General features: G+C 36.3%; 1 protein-coding gene across 10 annotated transcripts in view; it reads left to right on the top strand.

Moving 5' to 3' along the window:
* rph3al (rabphilin 3A like (without C2 domains)) overlaps nucleotides 1-18846 on the top strand; it is a 130251-nt gene extending 111405 nt beyond the window's left edge. For 4 of the 10 annotated variants that reach the window (XM_012956832.3, XM_012956829.3, XM_012956833.3 and 1 more), the window contains 3 exons: nucleotides 7251-7349; nucleotides 11822-11989; nucleotides 12316-12431. In XM_012956832.3, coding sequence (XP_012812286.1) covers nucleotides 7251-7349; nucleotides 11822-11989; nucleotides 12316-12416 — 368 coding nt within the window. In that variant the 3' untranslated portion in view covers nucleotides 12417-12431. 10 annotated transcript variants of the gene reach the window in all.
* Nucleotides 18847-24062: the final 5216 nt, after the last annotated feature.

Below are 24062 nucleotides of genomic sequence, written 5' to 3'. Positions count from 1 at the left end.
TGCGGTGATAGAGTAGGAAGCAGAGAGTATTTATTGTACATCTGTGCTATTTAACTTGCATTTTTAATATAATCAAGTCAAGTAAAAGCCTCTTACTTTTGGTAGTAGTTTAAGATAGGGCTTTATTGCCTTTTGATGACAATACTTTGTGAGAGAGCTTTTCAGCTTGTTTTTAACCTATACCGCGTTACCTGTATGCCGGATGCCTTTCCTCTGATCACTTGTGTTCTTTTCCATCATATTATTGATGATTCTATAGAGGCTGAGCATTCTTGGCTTGCCATGGACAGTATAGTAGGGTCTGTCTGTAATTAGAATTTTACAGGGCAGAAATGGGCAGTTAGTTGCCCTCCAGACCCATGCTAGTACTACAATTTCTATTTTCTGGTTTAACATTTTTACTCAGTAGACCTGAATTATGTTGCCAGCCCAGTACTGTAGTTCCTTTTAAGCGCTAAAGTACTTTCTTTTTGAGCCCAACTAGGAAGGACCCAGTCCCAAGACTTTGTATTGCCTCCACTTAGTAAAAATAGACTGCATGTCTGCACTTTGCTCTGTGGATTTTTGTCTATAAAGCTTTCTTCAAAGAAGAAACCATTTTTATTTTAAGTGAGTTCAAAGGCTTTACAGAGATGATAACATACTGTAAGCAAGTAGAAGATATTAGCAGTGACCGATGGTTGACCTTCAAGGTAATAGCAAATTGTACATTTTCATTGGCAGCGCACTGTAGCAATCTGATAATACAGATGCTTGCTTAGATAAAAACTATAACTTTCTGTTTATTTTTTTTTATGGCATTTATGATCATGTAGTAAGATCAGTTAAGGGGATCTCCTAAACCTCAAATTAATTTTTGTATAATTAAAGGAGACTAGTGCAGAGATCCTCGATATGGTTGTCTGTGTGAAGGGAGAGAAAAACAACAGTGAGCTATATCCTTATATTTGACATTCTTTAATATTGCCAAGTGATAAATATTGAAATATAATTCAGTGTCAGCCTGAAACTCTTTTATTATTATAATGGAATCTGATGCTAAGTGTGCTAGAAGAAAATGTACCTGCACAGGTTTTGTCCTTGATATCAGAGAATGAAACAGTGTTGAAAGCTGCACAAGTGACTTTGACATAGCTATGAAAATTAGTATTGCTGTCAAGCATCAAGCCATGTGGGGATGTACTCTTGTTCAAATGCACATTAAAGTATTATGTGAGTTTGTCTATTTTTAGATAATTTCATAATGTTGTTGCTGTTGTACATAAAATGTGGGCTGCCATCGGGCCATATACTTTCAATTGACTGGTTCATGTAAATTAATGGATGGCCTGCTTGTATAAGTGTCAGTTTAAAAAAGACCTGATGTTATGGGAGAAGGGAATTTGTGCATCTATCTAATTATAAAAATAAACGCCACAAAGATCACAATGCCTCTTTCTTGGCAGTAAATCTAACAAAAACACTGTAGGCACTGTACTGTTTATTATAGAGACTGACATTTAGTGCCCCTTTCTTACTGCACCGCGGTGGGGTATATTTTTATTTTACTGACAAATCTGTGTGTATGTTTCCTTTCTAACATTATCCGCTGCATGTGACATAACAACCCCCATCCTATTGTGGGAAAGTATGAGTCACTTTTTAAGTGCATCACTAGCTTTTTTGCAAGTACTTTAGCATTTCCAAACATCAAACGTAATGGTGATTTTAATAATGAGAGAATTATCTGTAGTTGTAGTTAGTGAGTCAATACATCGAATGTACTGACAGTACCGTAAATTTAGTTTTAAAAAGAAAGCAAGTTAAACACAACAGATCTATAAGTCAAGACCAGGGGCGCTGCTGCCATGAGGCGAGTTGAGACACTCGCTTCAGACGGCAGCGCTGGACAAGTTACCAGGGGTGACAAAAAGCTACTCCTGGTAAGTTAGAGACGAAATTACTATTTTTAAATCTGTACTAGCGATGCGGCCTCACCCCTTACACAAAAAAGCTATGTGTGGGGGAGGGGGGCGACATCAACGATGTTCCCAATACAGATAAGTTATATATTTTTGAAAACCCTTTAATGTTTTGTGTTACATACTGCACTCCTTTTATATATATTTAATCTACAGTTTGGGACAAACTGTATATTATAGCCTTATAAACTAGGGATGCAATGAATCCCAGATTTGGTTTGGAAATCTGATGCTGGAGGAAAATGTACCTGCACAGGTTTTGTCCTTGATATCAGAGAATGACACAGTGTTGAAAGCTGCACAAGATTATTATTTAGAATTAACAAGGGGAACAAAGAGAGATAGACTGAAGTGTTTCTTTGTATAGAATAAAATAGAGCTCCTTGAAGACACTACTCATAGAAACACTGTAGGAATTACGTGACCTGTATAAAAGCACTTTTTCTGCGGCCTTGGACTTTTATATGGTCACGTAACTCCTCTGTGATTTCTGTATAAATTACAGTAGGGGGGTACGTTATCCACTGTATAAAACCCAGTGTCCACATAGTTTTTATATATGGTGCTACATTTGTGTCTGTAGATCTGAGTACTCATCCTTGCATTGTATGCTACTCTCCTGCTACTCTCCTGGAAGATACAAAACTCATGGGTTTTATGAGGATGCAACAACTGTTTTAGTAAAACAGTTATATTTATTGTAATTAGCAATGCTCAACATCCAGGATCCTTTTAAGGATTCAGCTAACTCTCATCACTTTTTGCAGGTATTAAACCTATAGAATTAATTCAGAGAGATAGAATACCCTGTGCTTCTAGGGACCACTAGCAACCAGTCCTAATCTGCCTATCTAGTGCTATCAAGTGTCTAACTTTGGCATATGAATTTTTGCATATGAATTTCCATTACAGTTTAGGATTCCATTGGTTTTAATGAATTTTTACATACACATTTTATATAGATTTTTAATGAATTTATTTTTTTCTTGAATATTGATAGATTCTGTATGCGATTAACTGTACTGAAAAATAATTTTTGAGTGATAAACTAGATTAAATATATAACGTGATATTATGGGCAGATTTTTCAAAATATGAGTTCAGATCTTAATACATAACCCTGCCCTCAGTTGTTAGTCCCTTGGTCCCCTGATCTGAGCCTTGAGTTCTGCCTCTGTCATGATCAACCCAAATCCAACCCACTCCATGGCAAGCTCTGTCCCTTTATGATGTGGAAGTCAAGCTTTTATGTCTTTTAGGGGCCCCTTCTGTCACAAAGCCTGTGGCTAAAGTACCTGAAATCTATTGGACATGGTTAAAGAGGCATTACGTTAAAGCATTGGTGACCTCAATAAATAGTACCTCTTAAGATATTTTTTCAAATAGAAATGTAATAGAACGCCTTCAAAAACTATACCCCTAGAATAAATGCTTAACAGATAGTGTATATCATATTAAGTGGTATATTAAAGAATCTTGCCAATAAATCAGTAAATATTGACCTTTTACCTCAAGCCACCATTTTGTGATGGTCTGTGTGCTCCCTCAGAGATCACCTGACAGGAAATAATGCAGTTCTAACTGTAACTGGAGGAAGTGTAGAAGCAAAAGAACTTTGTCTGTTTGTTGGCTCATGTGACCCAACATGTATCTGTGCTCTTGGTTTGTGCACAGAGAATCGTATAATCCCATGGGGGTGACCCTTTGTACTTAAAGGAGAATTAAACCCCTCTGTATGTAGATGGACGACATCAAACAATATAATCTGACCCCTGCCAAACCAAATCTCGTGCATGCGCAGATGCTGGTGGCGCAGGTTATGTGGGAAATAGACGAAAAGGGAAATACAAGCATCAGAGATGGTACCCACAAAGAGCTACAGTCGGTTACAAAAACGAAGCAGAGAGGTTGTTAATTTGCGTATATAATTATTACATCAATTTGGCAATTCATGTGGGGGACTTAATGCCTATACAGGGCAGTGTTTTTGTTTTTTTTTAGAAAATATGTGGAAGGTTTAGTTCTCCTTTAAACTTTTCTATTTAGGAGTACCCAATGGCACATATTGCTAAAAAAAAAAAAGTATATTTGTATAAAAAACAGCATAATAAATATGCCCCTATGGAATAACTTGATCTTTGGTCAGTTCACCTTACATACAACATGAAGGGCAACTTATATCTCATCAGTAATTTGGTCAAATAGATTATTATTGGGCCCGAGCAGACTACCAGTGACAGGAAATTAGACTTCCAAAATTTCTAATAAAACATGTCTTTAGTATTGACCAGATTTATTTGGGCATTGTTGTTGTTTTGGGTGTGCATTGGGATGAGTGTTGGCAAGTTTTCTTAAATGTCTTAATACAGAAAAGTTTAACTTTATACATTGTACAATGCATAGATGCCTTTATGTTGAATCCATAATTTGTAATTCTCTATGCTCCATATGATTGTAACATTTTCGTTCCAAATTATCTAATATCTCTGTGCACTCCTCCAGCAGGAAATATTGGGAAGTTAATTGGCAGATATCATTATAAAACTGATCAGACATATTCATGTAAAAAGGCGTTCGTCAGAGTGGCACTAACGCTTAATTTTCTTCAAAATCACATTTCTTCCAGGGGTGTTAATAGGAATCAGATTAAAATAAAATCAGTGAATGTAAAAAATGACATATTTTACTTGATTCAGAGGCTTTTTTGTTAAATAAAAAAGATAAAAAAGAATTTGAAAAATGTTTCCACCAAATGGAATAGATGAGGTCTTTGTATGTAATAAAAACAATTTCACTTGTTCTTTGTTTCTTTGAACAAACAGGGACTGGCTATTCATTGTAAAAAAAAAAACATAATTGTAATGACCTAAAATGTGCAACTTTAGACTTAAAGGTATGAAAGCCATTCTAAGGTTAGTATTAATACTCTAAAAAACAGTCCATGGTGTTTTAAACATTCTGTTCCTTTCCAAAACTAGATATACTTTTAAATATGCCTGTACACAATAAAGGTGTTGTCATTGTTATGAAGTGCAAATATCTGGGACGCAGGAGCAATGTAAGCTCCATTTTTTGTAGACTGTAAGGGCAAACAAGTACTGATTTTTGTATATGAATAGAGAGAAGCTTTTGTGGGTTTATTAGGATTTTTTGTGTGCACTGGTGTCAAGGAGGAAAGATATGAAAACAAAGCTTTTGAGCTATTGAGAAGAACATACAGTGTATTTTAATTAAAAAAAATAAAATAATGCAGGCTGTTGCTTCAGGTTGTTGCTTGATCTTGATTATGCAATAAAATCAAACTGTTCTACGCTGGGAATATGAACTTTTCTTACACATACATTAGAATACAGGTATGGGATTCATTTTCAGTAAACCTGTTATCTAGAAAGCTCTGAATTATGGGAAGGCCATCTCCCATAGACTCCATGTTATTTAAATAATTCAAGTTCTTAAATGATTTCCTTTTTCTCTGTAATAATAAAGCAGAACCTTGTACTTGATCCCAACTAAGATCCTTATTGAAGGCAAAATAATCCTAAGGTGGGAGATATTGGGCTAATTCAATCGTTTTGCCCTAGGGGTAGAGGGCCCATCGGTCTGAGAACCATATGAACGAGCTGATGTTAGGCCAGATATAAGTTGAGTAAGCCCGTCGGAGGTGCCCATACACAGGCAGATTAGCTGCCAAATCAGTTTGAAGAACCAAAATAGGCAGCTGAAATCTGCCTGTGTATGACCACCTTTAAGGTATGGAGATCCCAGTTATAGAAGGATCCCTAATCTGCAAACTCCCAGGTCCCAAGCATTCTGGATAACAGGTCCCATACTTATATGATGATAAATGTATGATTTAACTATATAATTTTTACAACAAAACTAGCATGCATTAATAGGAGTTGTGGATACATTTAAGTTACGCATGAGTAAAGGTTAATGCACTCTGTGCACTACATTAAGTAGTAAATTGATTTAACATCCCTTTTCTAACACTTGCTCACTGCCTATCACAAGACTGGAGGCTAAGTGTTCCTGCTGGCCAAATATCATGCATTACTGCCAGAGAAATGCCATTTAGTGCTCTGCATACATATGAAAATTGACTTTCCTGTGCCCTGTTAATAAAACAGACACAAATAGAAAAGGTCACTGGTGTTAATGTAGCTGCATTAGAAATTGTACCCTTTTCAAATAAGGTCAATTTTATAGATGCATGATCTACCAGTTCTTCAGAACGATTGCTCTCCTCTGTTTTGTGGCTCAATTAGTTTTGTAAAATATTTTACGTGTTTGTACTTCCAGCAGGCAGCTCCTTAGGGTCTGTTCATACAAGTAAGTGAGTTTAATCTGCTTCCAGTGCCATTTTGCTTGCATTATAAAGAGATCATATCAGTATCAGCCAATGGTTCAGCAAACACAGGCGATTTGTTTCTGGGCTGCTGTGCATTTCATTTTGTAGCATTTAAAATTCTTTAGACTTCTTCCTCTGCTTATAGAAGTTATACATTATTCTCTATGTGGATGAGAGACACAATGGGGTTAAAGATGGCAGATATGCCCTTATCCAACAGACCAAATACTGAGTTAACCTTCTTATTATCACAAATAAGAATGGGCATGATATCTTATGATCACTATCACTGTATCTGCATAAGCATTTACAATAGAATCTGATTACGCTAGGCTTCAGTGGGCTGCAGATTTGGCATTTCACATAAGTTTGATCCTATAAACGTCTGAAGATATCATTTGTGATTAACATCAGATTGTCTGTCCTTAGCTTAGGTGGGTATTACACTTACAGAGTATCATACAGTAATGACTGTATGACTAAATTAAATATATCAATTCTAGTTAACCCAGATGGCATTCTTTGGTGGGAAATTCCTGTGCTTACATGGTGACTACATGGTGACCAAATAGTCTTGGGCAGGGGCTTTATGGATAACACAGGATATTATTGTCACAGCTGAGGCAATCAGATACTATTGTTTGAATATATACATGTGATTTAAAGGAAAGATCAAACAAAGTGTAATTTCTTTGCTATGTTACATTTTCTCTTTTGCGATATATAAACAGCTGTTTATCATTAAAACCATGTGCATAATTTCATCCCATTGATAAAACATCTACACCTTACATCTATTAAATAACATTTATAACATTTTGCACCTGTCCTTTTGAGAGTTTGTATCTAAACAGATAACATACATTTTTCATACAGTACTGGAAAAATTAATACAAGTTGTGCTGTGCGTTAACTTTTATTTTATTTTTTTCTTTTAGTAGTCTCCAGTGACAGTGAAAGTGACTCAGAACACAGCTCCTCTAGTTTGGATGGTAAAATGGTGGACCCCAAAGGAGACAAGAATAGGAAGCACTCCAGTAAGTTTTCACTGGGTTAACAATTGAAGCACTTAATAAGGTTGGAGGAATAAATATGGCACTAACTGAAATTTACAGGAATATCAGAGGGGTCTTGAATAATAGAAATGGTAGTATGACACATAGAGAGCAAGCCCAGTTCGGTACAAATTAAGCACATGAAAGAAAGGTGTAAGGAATCAGGCAGTCGATTTGTTAGTGCATTGACCCCAGTGTTGGTCATTCCTGAAATTCTGTGCAGAAGCACCTGGACCAAAATCCATGAGCTAACTAAACAGCTCTCTCATTAGACCTTGGTTAAAGGGATTCTGTCATGATTTTTTTTATGGTGTACTTTTTCTAAATTACACTGTTTATATAAAAAAAAAATTACTATACAATTTAAAATTGTATTCTTGAACCAACAAATGTAGTTTTTTTTGTTGTAATATTGGTGCTGTAGGCACCATCTCAGTGCAGTTTGTGTGATTCTGACAGGGTCGGACTGGGCCGCTGGGACACCGGGAAAAATCCCGGTGGGCCCCGGCCCTAGTGGGCCCCAGCGGCCCAGTCCGACCTTTGCCGGCGCTCCCCCTACTGACTGTTCCTCCCCGACGCGTTCAATTTATACGCGCTCGGGGAGGACGTCAGGCGGGGGCCCTGGGGGGGGTTAGGGGACGTGGCTGGGGCACCTGCAGGGCCCCTGGGGCGGGAGCCCCGGTGGGCCCTGCACCCCCCAGTCCGACCCTGGATTCTGAGCCTTCAGAAGGAGCAAACACTACACATTAGAACTGCTTTCATATAAGTTATTGTTTCCCCTACTCTCATGTAAATGGAGGATATCTACTGGGAGCTGCTATCTTGCACTCTTTCCTTTGTTCTGCTGATGGGGGGGAAGGGTGATATCACTGCAACTTGCAGCACAGCAGTAAAGAGTGACTGAAGTTTATCAAAGCACATGTCACATGGCTGTGGCACCCTGGGAAATTAATATGGCTAGCCCCATGTGAACTTTCAAAATTGAATATTAAAAAAAAAAGCTGTTTGTGCTTTTGAAAGACAGATTTCAATGCAAAATTCTGCTGGAGAAGCTCTATTAGCTGCTGTGTTGTGAAAAAAAACACATGACCAGTATTCCTTTAAGGAAGGACATATTGTGTGCCACAAATAAAAACACTGTAGTAGGCTACTCAAAAAGGAAGGTGGACACTTCACTGTAGGTTAGGATCGTTTTCATAACTGTTGTACCTTTTGGAATGTGTTAAACCTTCAGTAGGTATGGTCTTTTCTTGGACTCTTGTAAAAATGGAGCAAACCATATTATTATTAGAGATGTAGCGAACTGTTCGCCGGCGAACTAATTTGCGCGAACATCGGGTGTTCGCAAGTTCGCAAACTTTTAGCGATGTTTGCAATTTTGGGTTCGCCTTAGCTGGAGCCAAATTTTGACCTCTCACCCCAGAGCCAGCAGATACATGGCAGCCAATCAGACAGCTCTCCCTCCTGGACCCCCCCCCCCCCCCGGCAGAACTATAAATGGATATCAGATGTAAAACTATGTTATTATATTTATGATTATATATGTTGGGACTTTGTTACTAATCAGTAACAAATACCAAAAACATCTGGCTACATTGACTCTGAAGCTTCTTACAGAGGTCTATTTTTTTACTACAGTCAAACAAGAGAATACCTTGAAATGTAGGAGATTCCTTTTAAAAAGCACAACTTTATAGGAATACAATTAAAATGATAACTTATTAAAAACATCCCACCCCAACTCAGCTGTGAGACCAAATCAGCTCTTAACAAAGTATTTGTGAAATGTGCATTGGGCTGGAGGGAAACTGGGGGGACTATGACAAACTTAGACTAACTTGAGTTAAAGGGATTCTGTCATGATTTTTATGGTATGTTCAAATTGCAAATACTTAATTCTGCCATTTAACATTTTATTTTTGAACCAATAAATGTATATTTTTAGTTTTTAATATTGGTGTTTAGGCAGCCATCTCAGTGCATTGTGCCTGAATTTGAGTTTTTAGAAAGAGCCAGCACTACAAATTAGAATTGCTTACAGATAACTTATTGTTTCTCCTATTCACATGTAACTGAAGAAGTCATGATCCGGACTTGGATTTTTACTTTTGAGTGCTATTCTGATACCTACCACTAGGTGGGGCATGGGGGCATTTTTAGCAATACAGACGTCAGGTAGCTGCTGTCTTGCTGATGGGCTGCTGTGGGGGAAAGGGAGGGGGTGAAATCACTCCAACTTTCATTGCAGCAGTGAAGTATGAAGAGCCCAAGACACATGATAAACAGTACCTGGGATGGCTAGCTCCATGTCAAATTTCAAAATTAAATATAAAATCTGTTTGCTCTTTTAAAAAAATGGATTTCAATTCTGGATTCTGCTGGAGAAGCTCTTTTGACTGATGCATTTTGAAAAAAAAACTTGTTTTCCAGTGACAGAATCCCTTTAGCCATCGCACACTATAAGAGGTAAATTAACAGGGTTTGGCCTGGGTTATCTTTATCCTGCTTGCTTCCATTCAACATTACTAAAGTTTTCATTCGATTAATATCTGTTGGCATAACAGATCTCCTGCATTGAGATTGGGGGAATTCACTTGGGATTAACCCTTCTTTAGGGTATTCTCTTGTTTGTTTATATTTATGATTTCACTGGCATATTTTTATTATAAAAAAAGTCATTTTTTGCTGAATGTCTGACTAGCATTTATGGTGCTTCAGCCTTTTCTTTTTAACAGCAGCTCTGTCAGCAGCATTTTCTCCTATCACAGTAGTGGGAATTGTGGAAAGTGATGAATACCTATTTTTGTGTGTGTGTCCTTACAAATGGTTTTGCAAAATGTGCACACCTTTGATTATTCAGTAGGAAGATTACAAGTTATTTCCAAAGAAACAATATACACATGTATGTTTTGACATGGTTAACATCTCACACTCCTTGGCCTCAAGAGTAGAAACTATACTATCGAAACAATTATTTGAAATTACTATTGAAAACTTCCCTCCATTCTCTTGGGCTTTGTGACACACTGCCTTGTCCTGGTTTTCATGTTACCTCTCTGATTGCTCTTTTGGTGTCTCTTATAATGAAGCATCTTCTTCTACCTTACCACTTTCTGTTTGGGTTTCTCAAGCCTCTTTCCTGGGCCCCTTGTTATTTTCTCTTTCTACATCTTATCTTGGCAAACTAATCAACTCATGTGGTTTCCAATACCACCTCTATGCTGACGATTCTCAGATTTATCTCTCCTCTCCTAATCTCAACCCAGAGCTCTTAACTTGTGTCTCTTCCTGCCTGTCTGCTATCTCTACATTAAGTTAAACCTCTCTAAGACATAATTGGTTTTCTATCCCCCATCCAACACCCATAACATCCCCAAAGTATGCATCACAGTTAACAATTCCACTATCACCCCATCCCCTCAGGCCCAGTGCCTTGGAGTAATCCTTGATTCTGCCCTGTCCTTCACTCCTCATATCCAGTCTCTTATCAAATCAAGTCACTTTCACCTAAGAAATATTTCTAAAATACAATCATTTATCACCCAAGCTGCTGCCAAAATTCGTATTCACTTTATCATTATATCATGCCTGGATTATGGACTTTCCCCTTCAGTGTCACCTCTCCAGCCCATAATGAAGAGATTACCCTCATTTAGTTTAGCATAACTTCAGTGTGCTCCTAATGCAATACACTATGTTACATCTCTCACCATACTTAATTGTGATCTTGCCCATTCCCACACCTTGTGTCTCAACCCCTTTTCCTTACAGATTGTAAACTTCTTCTGGGCAGGGCTCTCTTCACTTCTTGTATTGGTTACTGGTTGCTTTGAATGTGATTCTGTATGTCCAATGTATAAACTTGTTTATTGAACAGCACTGCTGAATATGTAGGAGCTTTATAAATACATGTTAATAGCAACAACAATAATATTAATAATTCAAAAACAGGATAGCATAAAGGGGAACCAAAACCAATTATCCAGATACATAAGCATGTTCTTCCATGCTTCTTTAGCTTTAGGGAAAGCTGCAGCTTCTCTAACTAAAATGAGCAGAAAGTCTGTGGTGCACTTTAATTAGGTATAGGGGCGGGATTTAGCTAAACTGGGAGTTCTGCTTGTAACTCAGTGACATCACCAGGTTATGATAATGAGAAAGTACATGCAGCTCTCCCAATTCTGCTAGAGATCCAGGAGAGGAAATTAGGAAACGGTGCTAGAGATGGGTTTTTTTTTTATCCAAAATATATGCTTAAAATTGTACTGTCTTCAATTTATTAACATGTATAATCCATATCCAATCTATCAATCAGTATGTCCTCTTTAATAGACCAAAATTAAATTATTAAATTTTATGCTCTGCAATTTTATTTAACTACTTTTATGTATGAATATAACCAGCTGTTTTTTTGTTTTTTTACAAAAATGGAATGTTTTAAATCTCCCTCCTAGGTTCAAGCACTGAGCCCTCGATGACACCAGTAGTTAGTCACATGAAAAACTTGGAAGGCTTATCAGGCAGCCAGAGCAGCTTTGGCAGTGAACGAGGCAGTGCCACTGAGAGCAGCCAAGGTGACCTGATTGAAGGCTATAACAGTGACATCCCAAGCTGTACTACTGGTACGTTTCATTCTGTGCAGTATAACATGTTGGGTAAATTGCACCACTAATAAGTGTCATCCTTTTATTTATCTTTTAAAGCAAGGAGAAGCAAAAAGCACAAATAATTTGTATTTCAATAATTGAAACAGTCTGCAGCTAGTTGTTTTTACTCTAACTGGGAACATGAACCCTGAAGAATCTTGATGCACACTTGAATGTCTATACTGTAGTGGAGGCTAAAGGATCAAACAGTAAAATCAGCCTAGCGGGGAATATTAGAATGAAAGTTTAATTTGGCAGGAGCTGTTTTATTCTAGTTTCACTTGTCTCTGTATTTCCATCAGAGGAGAAGATTACAAAATATCTGAAAAGAAGAAATGCAGCCCGGCTCGTAAATGGTAGTCTTTTTTTGTCATTTGTTGGCAACTTAACTACTACCTGCTGATCTATCACTGTAAAGCTGCTTATCTATAACTAGCCTAGCTTGAATTGCCATCTTTTTACTGGTTTGTTGATTCCTGCTTATCAAACTAACCTTTTTTTTCAAAAAAATAAACTAACTTTTCTCTTATATCGCCATTAACTGTTTTTTTTTAAACTAAAATGGGTAACTAAAACTAATTTAAAAATGGTAACCAACTAAAATGGGTTTGCATGCCGGAGCATGTATATTTATTTGTTCTAGCTATCTTAACCCACTTGACAGTGTTAATTCTAATCTTCGTTACTTGTCTATATTTATATATGTTAGAATGAATTCATGAATATGTTTTGGGGATGCATATTATACATACTTACATACATGTCCTTCCCCAGATTGCTTCCAGCTGATGTCAATTACAGTATAAGTCTGTGTCACCGTTATATATCCTAATGTAATAAATATACACACTGACAGTGGTAAGGTAATGAATAAAACCAACATTCAATTTAAACCTTTTACTAGCTGTCCACTTAGTGTGATAAATTGTGCAACCACCTGTACAATGTAATTACGAAGATGAGACACCAGTTAAAATGTATTTAAAGTGGCAGAATATCCAACCTATAAGCAAAGAAACAAGAAATTGGATCACTGAGGTTCATTTATCAAAATTGGGCATATTTAAACCTGGACAATTGATAAATTAGCTCCATTGTATAAGTAGGAGTAACAAGTTAACTGTCCACAAATAAGAGCTTTGTATTATGTTGTTCTTTATTAAAAAACCTTACAGAGGCTACAGCTAGGAAGATGTAGGGATTTGTTTATACAGAGCTAATAATCTGCATCATTCTTTTTTTTTTGTTTAAAAATCGGTAGTATACATTTGCAACACTAGTTATGTTTATTAAGCTTATGTCAAGTAAAGACAAATGCAAGCAGAAGTGTTTCCTCCTGCAGAATGGGTAGAAATGTGACCAGATTGACAGGCAGAAGAAGTAGAGCATTATAATGGAAGAAATAAAAGTATTAAAAATAAGAAATTCAGATCCCAAGAATTGAAGTATTTAAGAGTAAATGATTGGTCAGTAAAAAAGATGATAACGGGGATACCAAAATAAAATAATTTGAACACTATTGGAGTTGGAAGCAACTCCAATCAGCAAGTAGCTTTTACTAGTCATGTGTTTAAAAGCAAAAATCTAATTGGTTGATATGGATTACTGCTGCTGGGAAAACTTAGTGCCTTTTATTACATATGGTGGTTTTATTGACACTAATCTGTATCTTTGGACACAGATAGTGATTATTTTGTTCTAGACACATGCATTTCCTTTTGATGCTCAGCACCAATAAAGTGATGCTGAGTGTGTAGGTTTTTAAGCTCAAAGCAATCCTGCATGCTCAGCATGGGAAATGTTATTTAGTTGCAATTTGCCATCCATTGTATGTTTTTTTCAGTGAAAGACCTAACTGTAAATGCTTTATAACAGTCTATTTAACATGTTGTTTAGGGATTTTTTGGGGATTCAATTGTGTCTCCTCATTTTTTAAGAAACTGGGGGTAATTTCTGTAATTTTTACGAATTATGATTTCTTATTGTTTTATTTCACAAAGGAAAACGGCGTGGGCATACAAATCTATGGCACTGAGTACCTAGGAAGAACATATGGACTGCATTAAGAATGCTTGTCAACTGTCATGCTAAAGATGGACTTTCAAGCAAAATGTGAGCTTCGTATAAGAGAATAAATATGCCTTCACATTTCATCTATTTCATCTATATTCCTTTAGAGATGGTGCTAGATATAAGGATACTATCAGAGTTAAAATGGAAAGCCTTTTTTCATTTTTCTCTGCAACATCAATTGTTTCCAGTGCTCAGTCTCCTTAGGGATGTAATGTAGGAGAGCGGGACAGTGTATGTGCTTGGGCCTTAGACAATACAATGCGGCTCTTAGGAGGCATAATGTTGGGCTTGTCAAAAAATTGCTTAGTTCATCTGAAGATCGCAGTCCCTTTGAAGATGATTAGGGGTTTTTTCCCCAATAACAGCTTGACAGATGTACATTTGGTATTTTTAATAATTTCATTTTATTCAAATCTTATACATATTAACTATTCATAATTTGTTGTTGTGTTAAATTCTTCTGTAAAACACTATGCCTTTGTACATACATGCCTAATCTTTTCCTTTTTTTTTTAAATGATGAATATGTGAATTTGAGTACAACGACAACAATGCTAAGAAATCTGGAAAAACAGTTCTGTTTCTCTAGAGTTCAGGCTGGTTATTAATGAGGGGCTTCATAATGGAGTGTATTGCTGCTTCCATAGGTTCCAGATCAGAACCTACGGAAGTATTATAGATAAGATGGGATCACGCAATATGGTGCTTGCAATCAAAAACAACAGATGAAGAGCCAGTCATATGGTACTTGTGAAATCTCAGAAATACTTTATTTTTCATGCAACATTACTGCAGGGAGCCCGAAAAATAGCCTTTTATAAACCAGTACAAAGAAAATGTGTGTCAGTGAGTCAGAAGGGTTCATTTACAATCTGTCTGCAAAACCTTATTGTGTTTAATGATGGTCTCAAGTTTATTGGGTTACCACCACTATTAGCTCTGAATAATGCTTATTGCCTTTAGTAGTGTCAGCACAGCAATCAAGAGTGTGAGTCTTTTATCCGTCAGACAATTAAATATTGAAAAGCCATGTTGTTTAATATAACCCAGGATGCTCTAGTAGACATACAACTGCCATGGTTTAAGTGTGCAATTAGTGAAGCCTAACCCAACACTCTAGTTGCTAATTTTTCTTTTCCTTGCTTTACGCAACACATTTTTGTGTAAACTCATCTCTTAAAATGAAGGCATAGCCTAAATATTCAAATTTGTGTCTTTAAATACTGTCTGTTTTTGTTACTTTCATATTTGTATTGTTTTTCCTTGGTGATGTGTTACTTTATTTTCTTTGTGTATATTATAAGCTGTATTTGCCATGGGCCTGAGAAGCCAAAAAAAACATATTTTATGGGTAAAAAAAAAGTTCTAGATATTCTTCTGAAGTGTTCATATTGCTTAGATCATAAACTCCCAAAAATCCAAGATTTATCAATACATTTTTCTCTTTTGTTTCCTTTAGTTTTTGGTAGCATGTTTGCACTTCTGCCTATTTATAAACATAGATATAAAAAATTAGTTACATGCACTTCCCCTCACCCTCCTGATTTGAACCACTGTGTGAAAATATATATTTAGATCTAGTACTGTACTACTGATATTATGGGCTTTACAGATGCCAAAGATAACTTACCAGATCCCTGGAACATGGTTAATTGTCAGTGTCATTATAACACATTTCACTAACCTTGTTCATGACTGTGATTTTAGGAAAGATCACATAAATGATGCCACATTTTTAGTGTGATAAGAGATCACCACTGATAAACCCCACCCACTTTCTATTCATTCCTATGGGATTATTAATTTTTTGAGTTTACCATTTGATAATTACACTTCTAAAAATCCCATTGCAATGAATATTATTCAATTATTGAAAGTGGGTGAATTTTTCCATGGTGAGCGCTGTCACACTTTGGTAATTCTGCCCCTAGGTTTGTGCAACCAAAAATCAAGCTGAATCTTACGTTTTGTAACGTGTATGTTGATGTTCCACTTACAGTACAGTAATATATCCTAATTGCTAGGGGTTTATAGTTACTCAGTTGAATAAATTGTGCAGCTCATCATTAGCTGCGAAGGAGTTAAACTATGAATGTGTAACTTGTAGTTCTAGCTGTTCCTGAACTACAATCCCGAGCATCCCTCAACACAGGTTTTCACGGGTTGCTGTGATATGAAAACAGCTGAAGAGGTTTCAGACTGCACTGCTTCTTTGGCATTAATATTTAGAGCAGAACAGCCATGGACAGTCCTGTTTATAGTCTGTGCATGGAGGAGTTTTTTTCTTAGGTTAGGTTAACAGGGTTTAACAGTCAGTTATAGTATATATAAAAATGTTTGCAGTGAATTATAAGATTTGCTGTGACATTCAGAGCTGCTCACTTCTTTCTCTATAGCTAGCAGTTTAGGAATGGTGCCAGCATAAACAGTCTATAAAATTACATATATTTATGAAAACTTTTTTGTTTGATTCTGCCTTTGAGAATGCAAACAATACAGCTGCTTATTGTATATGTTTAAAACAGATTTGATTCCTCCATGAAGGTGTAGAATTGATATTGTGTTTGTAAATTCTTCCTAAATGTCCACCATGTTTTATTTGGGAATGTCAAGTTGTGCCAGAATGTTCCTATTGTTATTTATAATAAACAATATTTCAGTGTAGCTAAATAAATACTTTCCTGGTGTTAGTAACAGTTCTTTGGGAGGTGTTACAAATTAACATTTTTTTTAACTGTATTTGGGTCATGAGGTTTAGTTGGTAGCAATACTATGAGCTGCCTTCCAAACTTTGTTAACTGGCTTACAGTGTTACCTTTGTGCTGTCATACATATGTCGTTTTGCTCACTTAACTCATGTTTTTTTCATAAGTCTCATTGTTAAAAAATGAAATGTTTGTACTCTACTGGAAAAAAACATATTCCACATATTCCCTTAAGTTTTTGTGAAATACAGTTGCACTTTATATGGTTGTCATACCATGTACTTAAAGATCGTCTTGTAGAAATAAGCCACAAGTCAAATCATGTGTCTGTCATTGTGTGAAGTTATCCAGTAGCTAGTAATTATCTGTAGAGTAATTGTATCCTTAGCTGAGCCTTCACCATATGACCTCATCTACCTGCATTAACATCTTTCTTAGTTAAAGGGATTCTGTCATTTTTATTTCATACTTTTTTTTTCTAAATTATATCCTTTACCTTGCAGATTATTAACTCTACCATTTAAAATGCTATTTTTGATCCAAGAAATGTATTTTTTTAGATGTAATATTGGTGTGTAGGCAGCCATCTCAGGGCATTGTGCCTGATTCTGAGCTTTCAGAAAGTGCCAACGCTACACATTAGAACTGCTTTCAGATAAACTATTGTTTATCCTACTCCCATGTAACTGGAGAAGTCATGAATTGGTTGAGCCGTACTTGGATTTTTAATCACCGCTACCATTTTTTCCCCATATTTACCATTAGGTGGGGCATGGGACCATTTTTAGTAATACAGGTGTAAGGAAGCTGCTATTGTGTTACCTTCCCATTCTTCTGCTGACCGGTTCCTTGGGGGGAAAGGGAGGGGGTAATATCATTCCCACTTGCAGCGCAGCAGTAAAGAGAAACTGAAGTTTATCAGAACACAAGTGACATGGCTGAGGGCCCCTGGGAAACTTAACAGCATGTCTAGCCCTATATCAATTTTTAAACTTAAGACAAAAAAGTGTCAGCACTCACAGGATTTAAAATATTTGAAAAAAGATAAATTTTATTACAAAATATGAAAAAGGAACATTACAGACCTTAACGTTTCAGTCCCCCACAGGGACTTTCGTCAGGAGGCAGGGAAAAGACAGTAATTTTTAAACCTAAATATAAAAAAAAAAGTTTGTTCTTTAAAAAATGGATTTCAGTGCAGTGCTATTAACCGATGCATTTTGAAAAAATATATTTTCCCATGACAATATATCTTTAAGTAAAAGAAAACAAAAACAGGCATGTTATCAAATTCTTAATTCAGTTTCTATGACCTGCACTTGGTAAGCCAGCAGGAGGATTATTTAGCTAACACCGAAGCAGGAGGTGCAGGGAGCCATGAAAACCTTGTACTGTGAACTAAACAAATAGTTTAAAAGGGCTTGTGGTAGGTTAGACTAGTAGCAGAAATTCAGTAGGCAGTTCTGACGGTAGCATTATACCTAAATTAGCTTATTATTGCAAAATTTCCAGAAATAAAGGCAATCAGTTATGAATCACCTCTTTACAATAGTAAAACAAGCTATGTTATAGCAGCTGGATCCATGCTACCAGCTTAACAAAACCGGAGAGAAAAAAACTATTTTAGTTAACAAAGTGCAAATCTGTTTAGTTTACCTGGTAAATAAGGGCATTCTCATACCATATGGAGCAGCTTATAAGGACTTTGCTTATAGCAGAAAGTTAGACACACCAGATGTGCATTTGTTTCTTTTCCCATCCTCTCAGGACATTTACAGATGCGACTTTTTCATTTCATCTAGTTTACAACCAGTTGGCTGTGCTTGGGGATCCCATGGTACAATGGACTGTCTAATTATTTAATTGGCGGTTAGCAGATGTTACCCAGCAGTAGCTGAACGCTCCATGATGATTTACTGCACTGTACTGAGTTTCTAAAAAACTGGTGTAATTAAATGTACTAAAAGAAACTTGTTTATCACCTCCAGTCTGTGCATTTTTCAATATGATTTATATTTATACATAGATAATAATAAATGTATTACTAGTTTCTTATGCACTTGGGAAGTATCAATCTGTTGTGTTTTCTTTCACTAAAAATCAATGTTCAACCAGGCAGGTGGATTGCATTTTTTTCTTCTGTCTTAGGGGAACTATAGCCTTAAACATTGCAGGTCTCTCTAAAAATATATTACTATAGTTAACATATTACTACAGGTATTACACAGGTCTGCCCTAAGGCACCTTGCCCACACACAAACCAAGGGTACACGTACATGCTAAGTAACATCAACCAATGGTAGCTAACAGGAAGCCTTCTTCTTGTTAAAGCTAGAATCTTCATTGTTTCCTGTCAGGTGATCAGTGAAGGGACACTCGAGACCATCATAAAATATCTTCAGTGTATCCAGTTAAAAGGGCTATATTTACTGATACTTATATGCCGCTTTGCTAATAAGTCACTTATATTTGATATATACACATACTGCACAATGTATATAATATATTATTAGGGCCTTTCCTTTAAAGGAGAATTATACCCCCAGGCGCTTAAATCCTCTTTAACTATTACTGCCTAGACCCCCCTCACCTCTCCCTTATCGCATAGTATTTAAGCTTAACAACTGTCCCTATCGCTAACCCCTAGCTAAAACAGCAGAGTAGTGCAGCAGAGTACCTGGCCGACATTTTCTTACCAACTGGAGATACTTCTTCTCTGCCAATACGAACCCTGCTTGTGCCTGCACAGTTGGAGGTAGCAGGAAATCCGCTTCCACTGCGCATGCGCAAGCAGGGACCTGAAGAGACAGTGAGACCTATGCGATAAGGGAGAGGTGAGGGGGGTCAAGGCAGTGAAAGTTAAGGGGGCTTTAAGTGCCCGGGGGTATAGTTATCCTTTAAGGAGTACTAAGCCTTAGATATGTTTCACCTTAGCAGCAGTGGAACTATGTGCCTTTTTTTTCAAAGCCAGAGGGAAACTTCACAGCTTTCTATTCACTTGAATAGGATTTGCATATTGTTTTAAGAAGCATATTTATTGAAGGGTCAAAATAGCCATAATATCTTAACGTAATCATTTTTCCTGTAGAGTCTTAATATACAGTAGGATGCATTAAACCTGATACATATTCTGCCTGGAATCATTTCATTTTTAGGATAGTGAAACCATCTTTCTCTGGCTCCCTAGAGTACCCCATGGTAAGTATGTTTGTAACGGTGGTAAAATATTAGGGAAACTTTTAAACAAAATAATTTCAATAAACCAAATTATTGTTTTCTATGCAGAAATATGCTGGCAAAGCCCAATGTAATTTTTACCGAAAATGTATTACAATGAAGCAGTTAAAAGTATTAGTGCGAAAGACTTACCTTTGTACTCTTCAGACATTTGAATGACACCAGATCTGCAGTGGAAGAAGCTGAAAATATTAGAAGTGTGCTATGGAGCAGAAAGCTTGCACTGGAAAGGAGAAAAAAAAAACAACATTTTGTTGTTTTGTTTTGACAGCATGGAATAAAGCGTATTGGACATATCCCCAGTATGCTTCCTGAACCATGAGGTGGTTTACAAAAAAAACATTTGTTTGCATGTGCCACTTTTATTGAAAACCATATTCTGTTTTGTAACAGATTTTGTATGGCATTACCATGGTAACCTGGGCTAACATTGTAATTAGAATGCTATCTCTTTTCATGAAATACTCCATGATTACATGCTAAGGTTTTCAATAAACCGAGACACATTGATGTAATGTGATGTAATTGTCTTGAGGAATGAGGTTTGATTTTATGGTTATGTAGATACACATCTGACAAAGCCAACACTATACTATAGGAAACGAGTTCATCCCCATTCTTTGTAAGCCAGCATCTCTTCTTTTCACTGCACTGACCTTTCAACTAGTTTAGCTGTTAAGATGGTCTTGGGTAACAAGAAAACATTGTAATTCCCTGAGGAACACTTGTACTGAAATACAGCTGGAACAACTGGAAAAAACTGCTTGTGCGTTAGTTTTTCATATCTTGCTAGCTATATTCCAGATGGCATCTGAGGGCTCTTTATTCTCTCTCAAGAGTAATTTCCTCAGTCAAGGTCTGAAGAAGGGACTTTAGCAGAACATAATGTTACACCATTAAGCATTTACACTTTAATGCATTGCACATGGTAACATTCTCCCTGAATATTCTCTCGGTGCAGCTATGACAGTCAGTAGCACCTAGTCCTTGACTATTATATTGGTGTACGAGTTTAGACTTTGTAGCGGGTATTTGGCAACATCTTTGGGGATCATGTTGGGAACATGTCAGGAGGAATGTTTTGGAGAAGCAAAAATCAAATCTTCATAAGCTTTTGATGGCTCTGTTTTGGCAGCAATGGCAAATGATAGTGCTCTACTTAGCTCCTTGGTAGCATTTATAGTAATTGTAATTATTTTATCCTTTACCACTCAATTGTGACCATCTATGAATTTAAGAATACATATATTGTATCTGCTCCTGTTTGTGACAAATTAATTAAATGGTGTCAGCTAGTAAAGCTTAACAAGAATTCTGACCTTTTTAACACTATTTTACCACTGCATAGGATTCTTCATAAGATTCTGTGACATTTTATTTTAGTTTGTGGTTGACTGTATTTATAAATACAAAAGTACTGTGGGAAACAACCTAGGTTTGGGTGGTTTGCTAAATATTGAAATTTTTTTGATTAAATACAACTGCCTAGCTATGATGGCCATTTCCTGTTGTAAGCCTGTCCAAGGTGATATAAACTTTACTGCAGATGCAGTATTACAAAATTAATATTTCTTACCTATTTAATAAAGAGACAAATTCTCCTATGGCCCTGTAGTATAGGATGCCTAAAAACTGCATATGGTAGTAAATTATTATAAAGAATATGCCACTGCATTAGATTTGTAATTACTTTACATTATTAGCCCACCACTTTGACTAAGACCAAGTAAATCACCCACTGCTCAGTAACCATGTGAGCAAACACTCATGCCTTTATGTTATGTTTCTAGCTGAAAGTGTATTAACAGTCTGTCCTGTCTAAATGTAATAAGCTAGTTGGTTTTGCTTTTTGTCTTTTGATTATGCCTGTATGTGCCCCTTTTACTTTTATCTCCAAGATATATTGATTGCTGCTATTGCTTTATTACACCTACAGTAATTCCTTTTTCTTAATTAGTTATCAGATGATTGTTGAAATTGTTGACATGGTAAATGTAAAATGTGTCCTTGTCCTTTTCATAACATCCTATCTGAATACAATACCTCAGTAAAATGGATATTGTATATTTCACTTGACTCTCAGTGTGGATGCACACCACCTACATACTTACTTAGGACCATTAAATGATCATTATGAGTTAATGGTTATGTATTACACTCTAGTGCTGAAATGGGATGAGCAGAAATCAGTGCTTGTTATACATGATACTGTTTTAAAGGACAGTGTTGGCCTCTTAATTTAAATGAGACACGCTGGAATGGTATAGTATAGTGATTCATTTATAATAAACCAAAGATTGAGTGTACAAGAATACATTAGCACGCAATGTCAAAAATAATCTATCATCTCAGGCACATTAAGTTAATTCTTTCAGTGTGGGAATATAAATCAACCATTTAAACAAAATGGACCACTTAGCTCAAGTAATTTCACTGCATGGGTGCCAAATATTTCTTTAATGAACAATAATAACTGACAGACTTCTCCAACACAAGTCTTTATGAGGAATATAATCGTAATACGAGAAGTAGGATTGACAAAATCAAAGTGGGAAAACGTCAAAACAGCTGAAAGAAGGTAAGTGGGGTCTTTAGCTAGTTTCTTTATATTGTACCATATATTTACATTTGCTGTGGCTAACTCAAAGTCTTTGTGATATAATTGTCGGTAAGAGAAAAATGAAAAAAATGGCGAATTTGTGTTGTAAGGAATAGATCTCAAGTATACATAGAGCACCTCAAACATGTACTTAAACCCCTAAAATCAGTGAGATGTGTATGAAAATAGAAGCTCAGACTATATTTAAGCATAATGCTGCTGCAACCTGATGTAAACAAAAATATCATACACTGTGGGTATGTGACAATCTGCACATTCACACCAGAACTTGTAGGAACAGACAGCATTTGTCATTAGAAATGAACTTAAGAAATTAACAATGATCAGGGATTAGATGGAAGACTCAGACCAAAGTTGTGCTAAGGGCTTATGGGCCTGTAGCTGTAATACTGGTAAAAAAAAAACACCAGCAGTTCTCAATGTTTGATAAAATAATATGACTCATATAAAAATATTAGAAGTGGGGGAATGGCTGGAGCTTCCAGCTTATCTCAGAAAAGACACATACTCTGTAACTCCATTTAAATGCAGGAAAACAAGATCTTTATTTCATATTTATTTGGCCCATCCAGGGATATTTAAGCTACTCGATGTTTGGTCCTTACAGGAAATTAATTGTGCGCAGCTAATCCCTCTGCATAATGGACTCCTGCTAACAAAACAGTCATGACAAAGGAGGAAGGGAGTTGTATGCTGATCATCTAATTACTGTATATACCTCACAAAGTTCAAACATGGAGTAGCTTTAATTTCCGTGTTGACCCTGTGTAGCTCAAGAAAACAACAAAAGACATACTTTTGGTCAATTGTTTTAATTTTGCAAATCTATGTTAAACACAACACAACAACAAGTGCTTTTGTAGAAACCATATACTTCCAGTATATGGAAGTTGACCTTTAATTTTACTTCTCTTGGCAGTCTATCAAAGAGGAGCAGTTAAAAGCCAATTTAAACATTATTTAGCAAGAATTACTTACAGTAAATTAAAAGGCACAGGTTACTTAGCAGATAACAGATAACCGCCGTAGAATATAATGGAGTGTTATCTGCTATGTAACCTGTGCCTTTGCTTCTCTGAATGGCTGCCCCGACTGCTACTCAGCAAACTATAGTAGTGTTTCTGTAACAAACACACCAGTTGTACCACTGCAGGGCAAGTGTTACTTTAAAACACTTTCATTTTTTAAGGTTTTGTTTTTTTTAAAGAAATGCCTACATTTAAATTTTCCAAAATAAAGTATTGTTTCTGGAGGATTTCTGAAGCATAACCCCAAAAATATCACCAGAAACAGGGACCTGCTGCTTTGAAATGTGCTCTGAATTGTTTGTACTAGATGGATTTAATTATTATAAAGCTTATAGTGTCTAGTGAATACTTTCAAATATAGAAATGATTAGGTCTACAGCACAAGT

This window comes from Xenopus tropicalis, chromosome 2 (assembly GCF_000004195.4).
Source record: "Xenopus tropicalis strain Nigerian chromosome 2, UCB_Xtro_10.0, whole genome shotgun sequence".
NCBI lineage: Eukaryota > Metazoa > Chordata > Amphibia > Anura > Pipidae > Xenopus > Xenopus tropicalis.
Note: the sequence above shows the minus strand (reverse complement) of the source record. Positions and strands in the feature narration are given on the sequence as shown.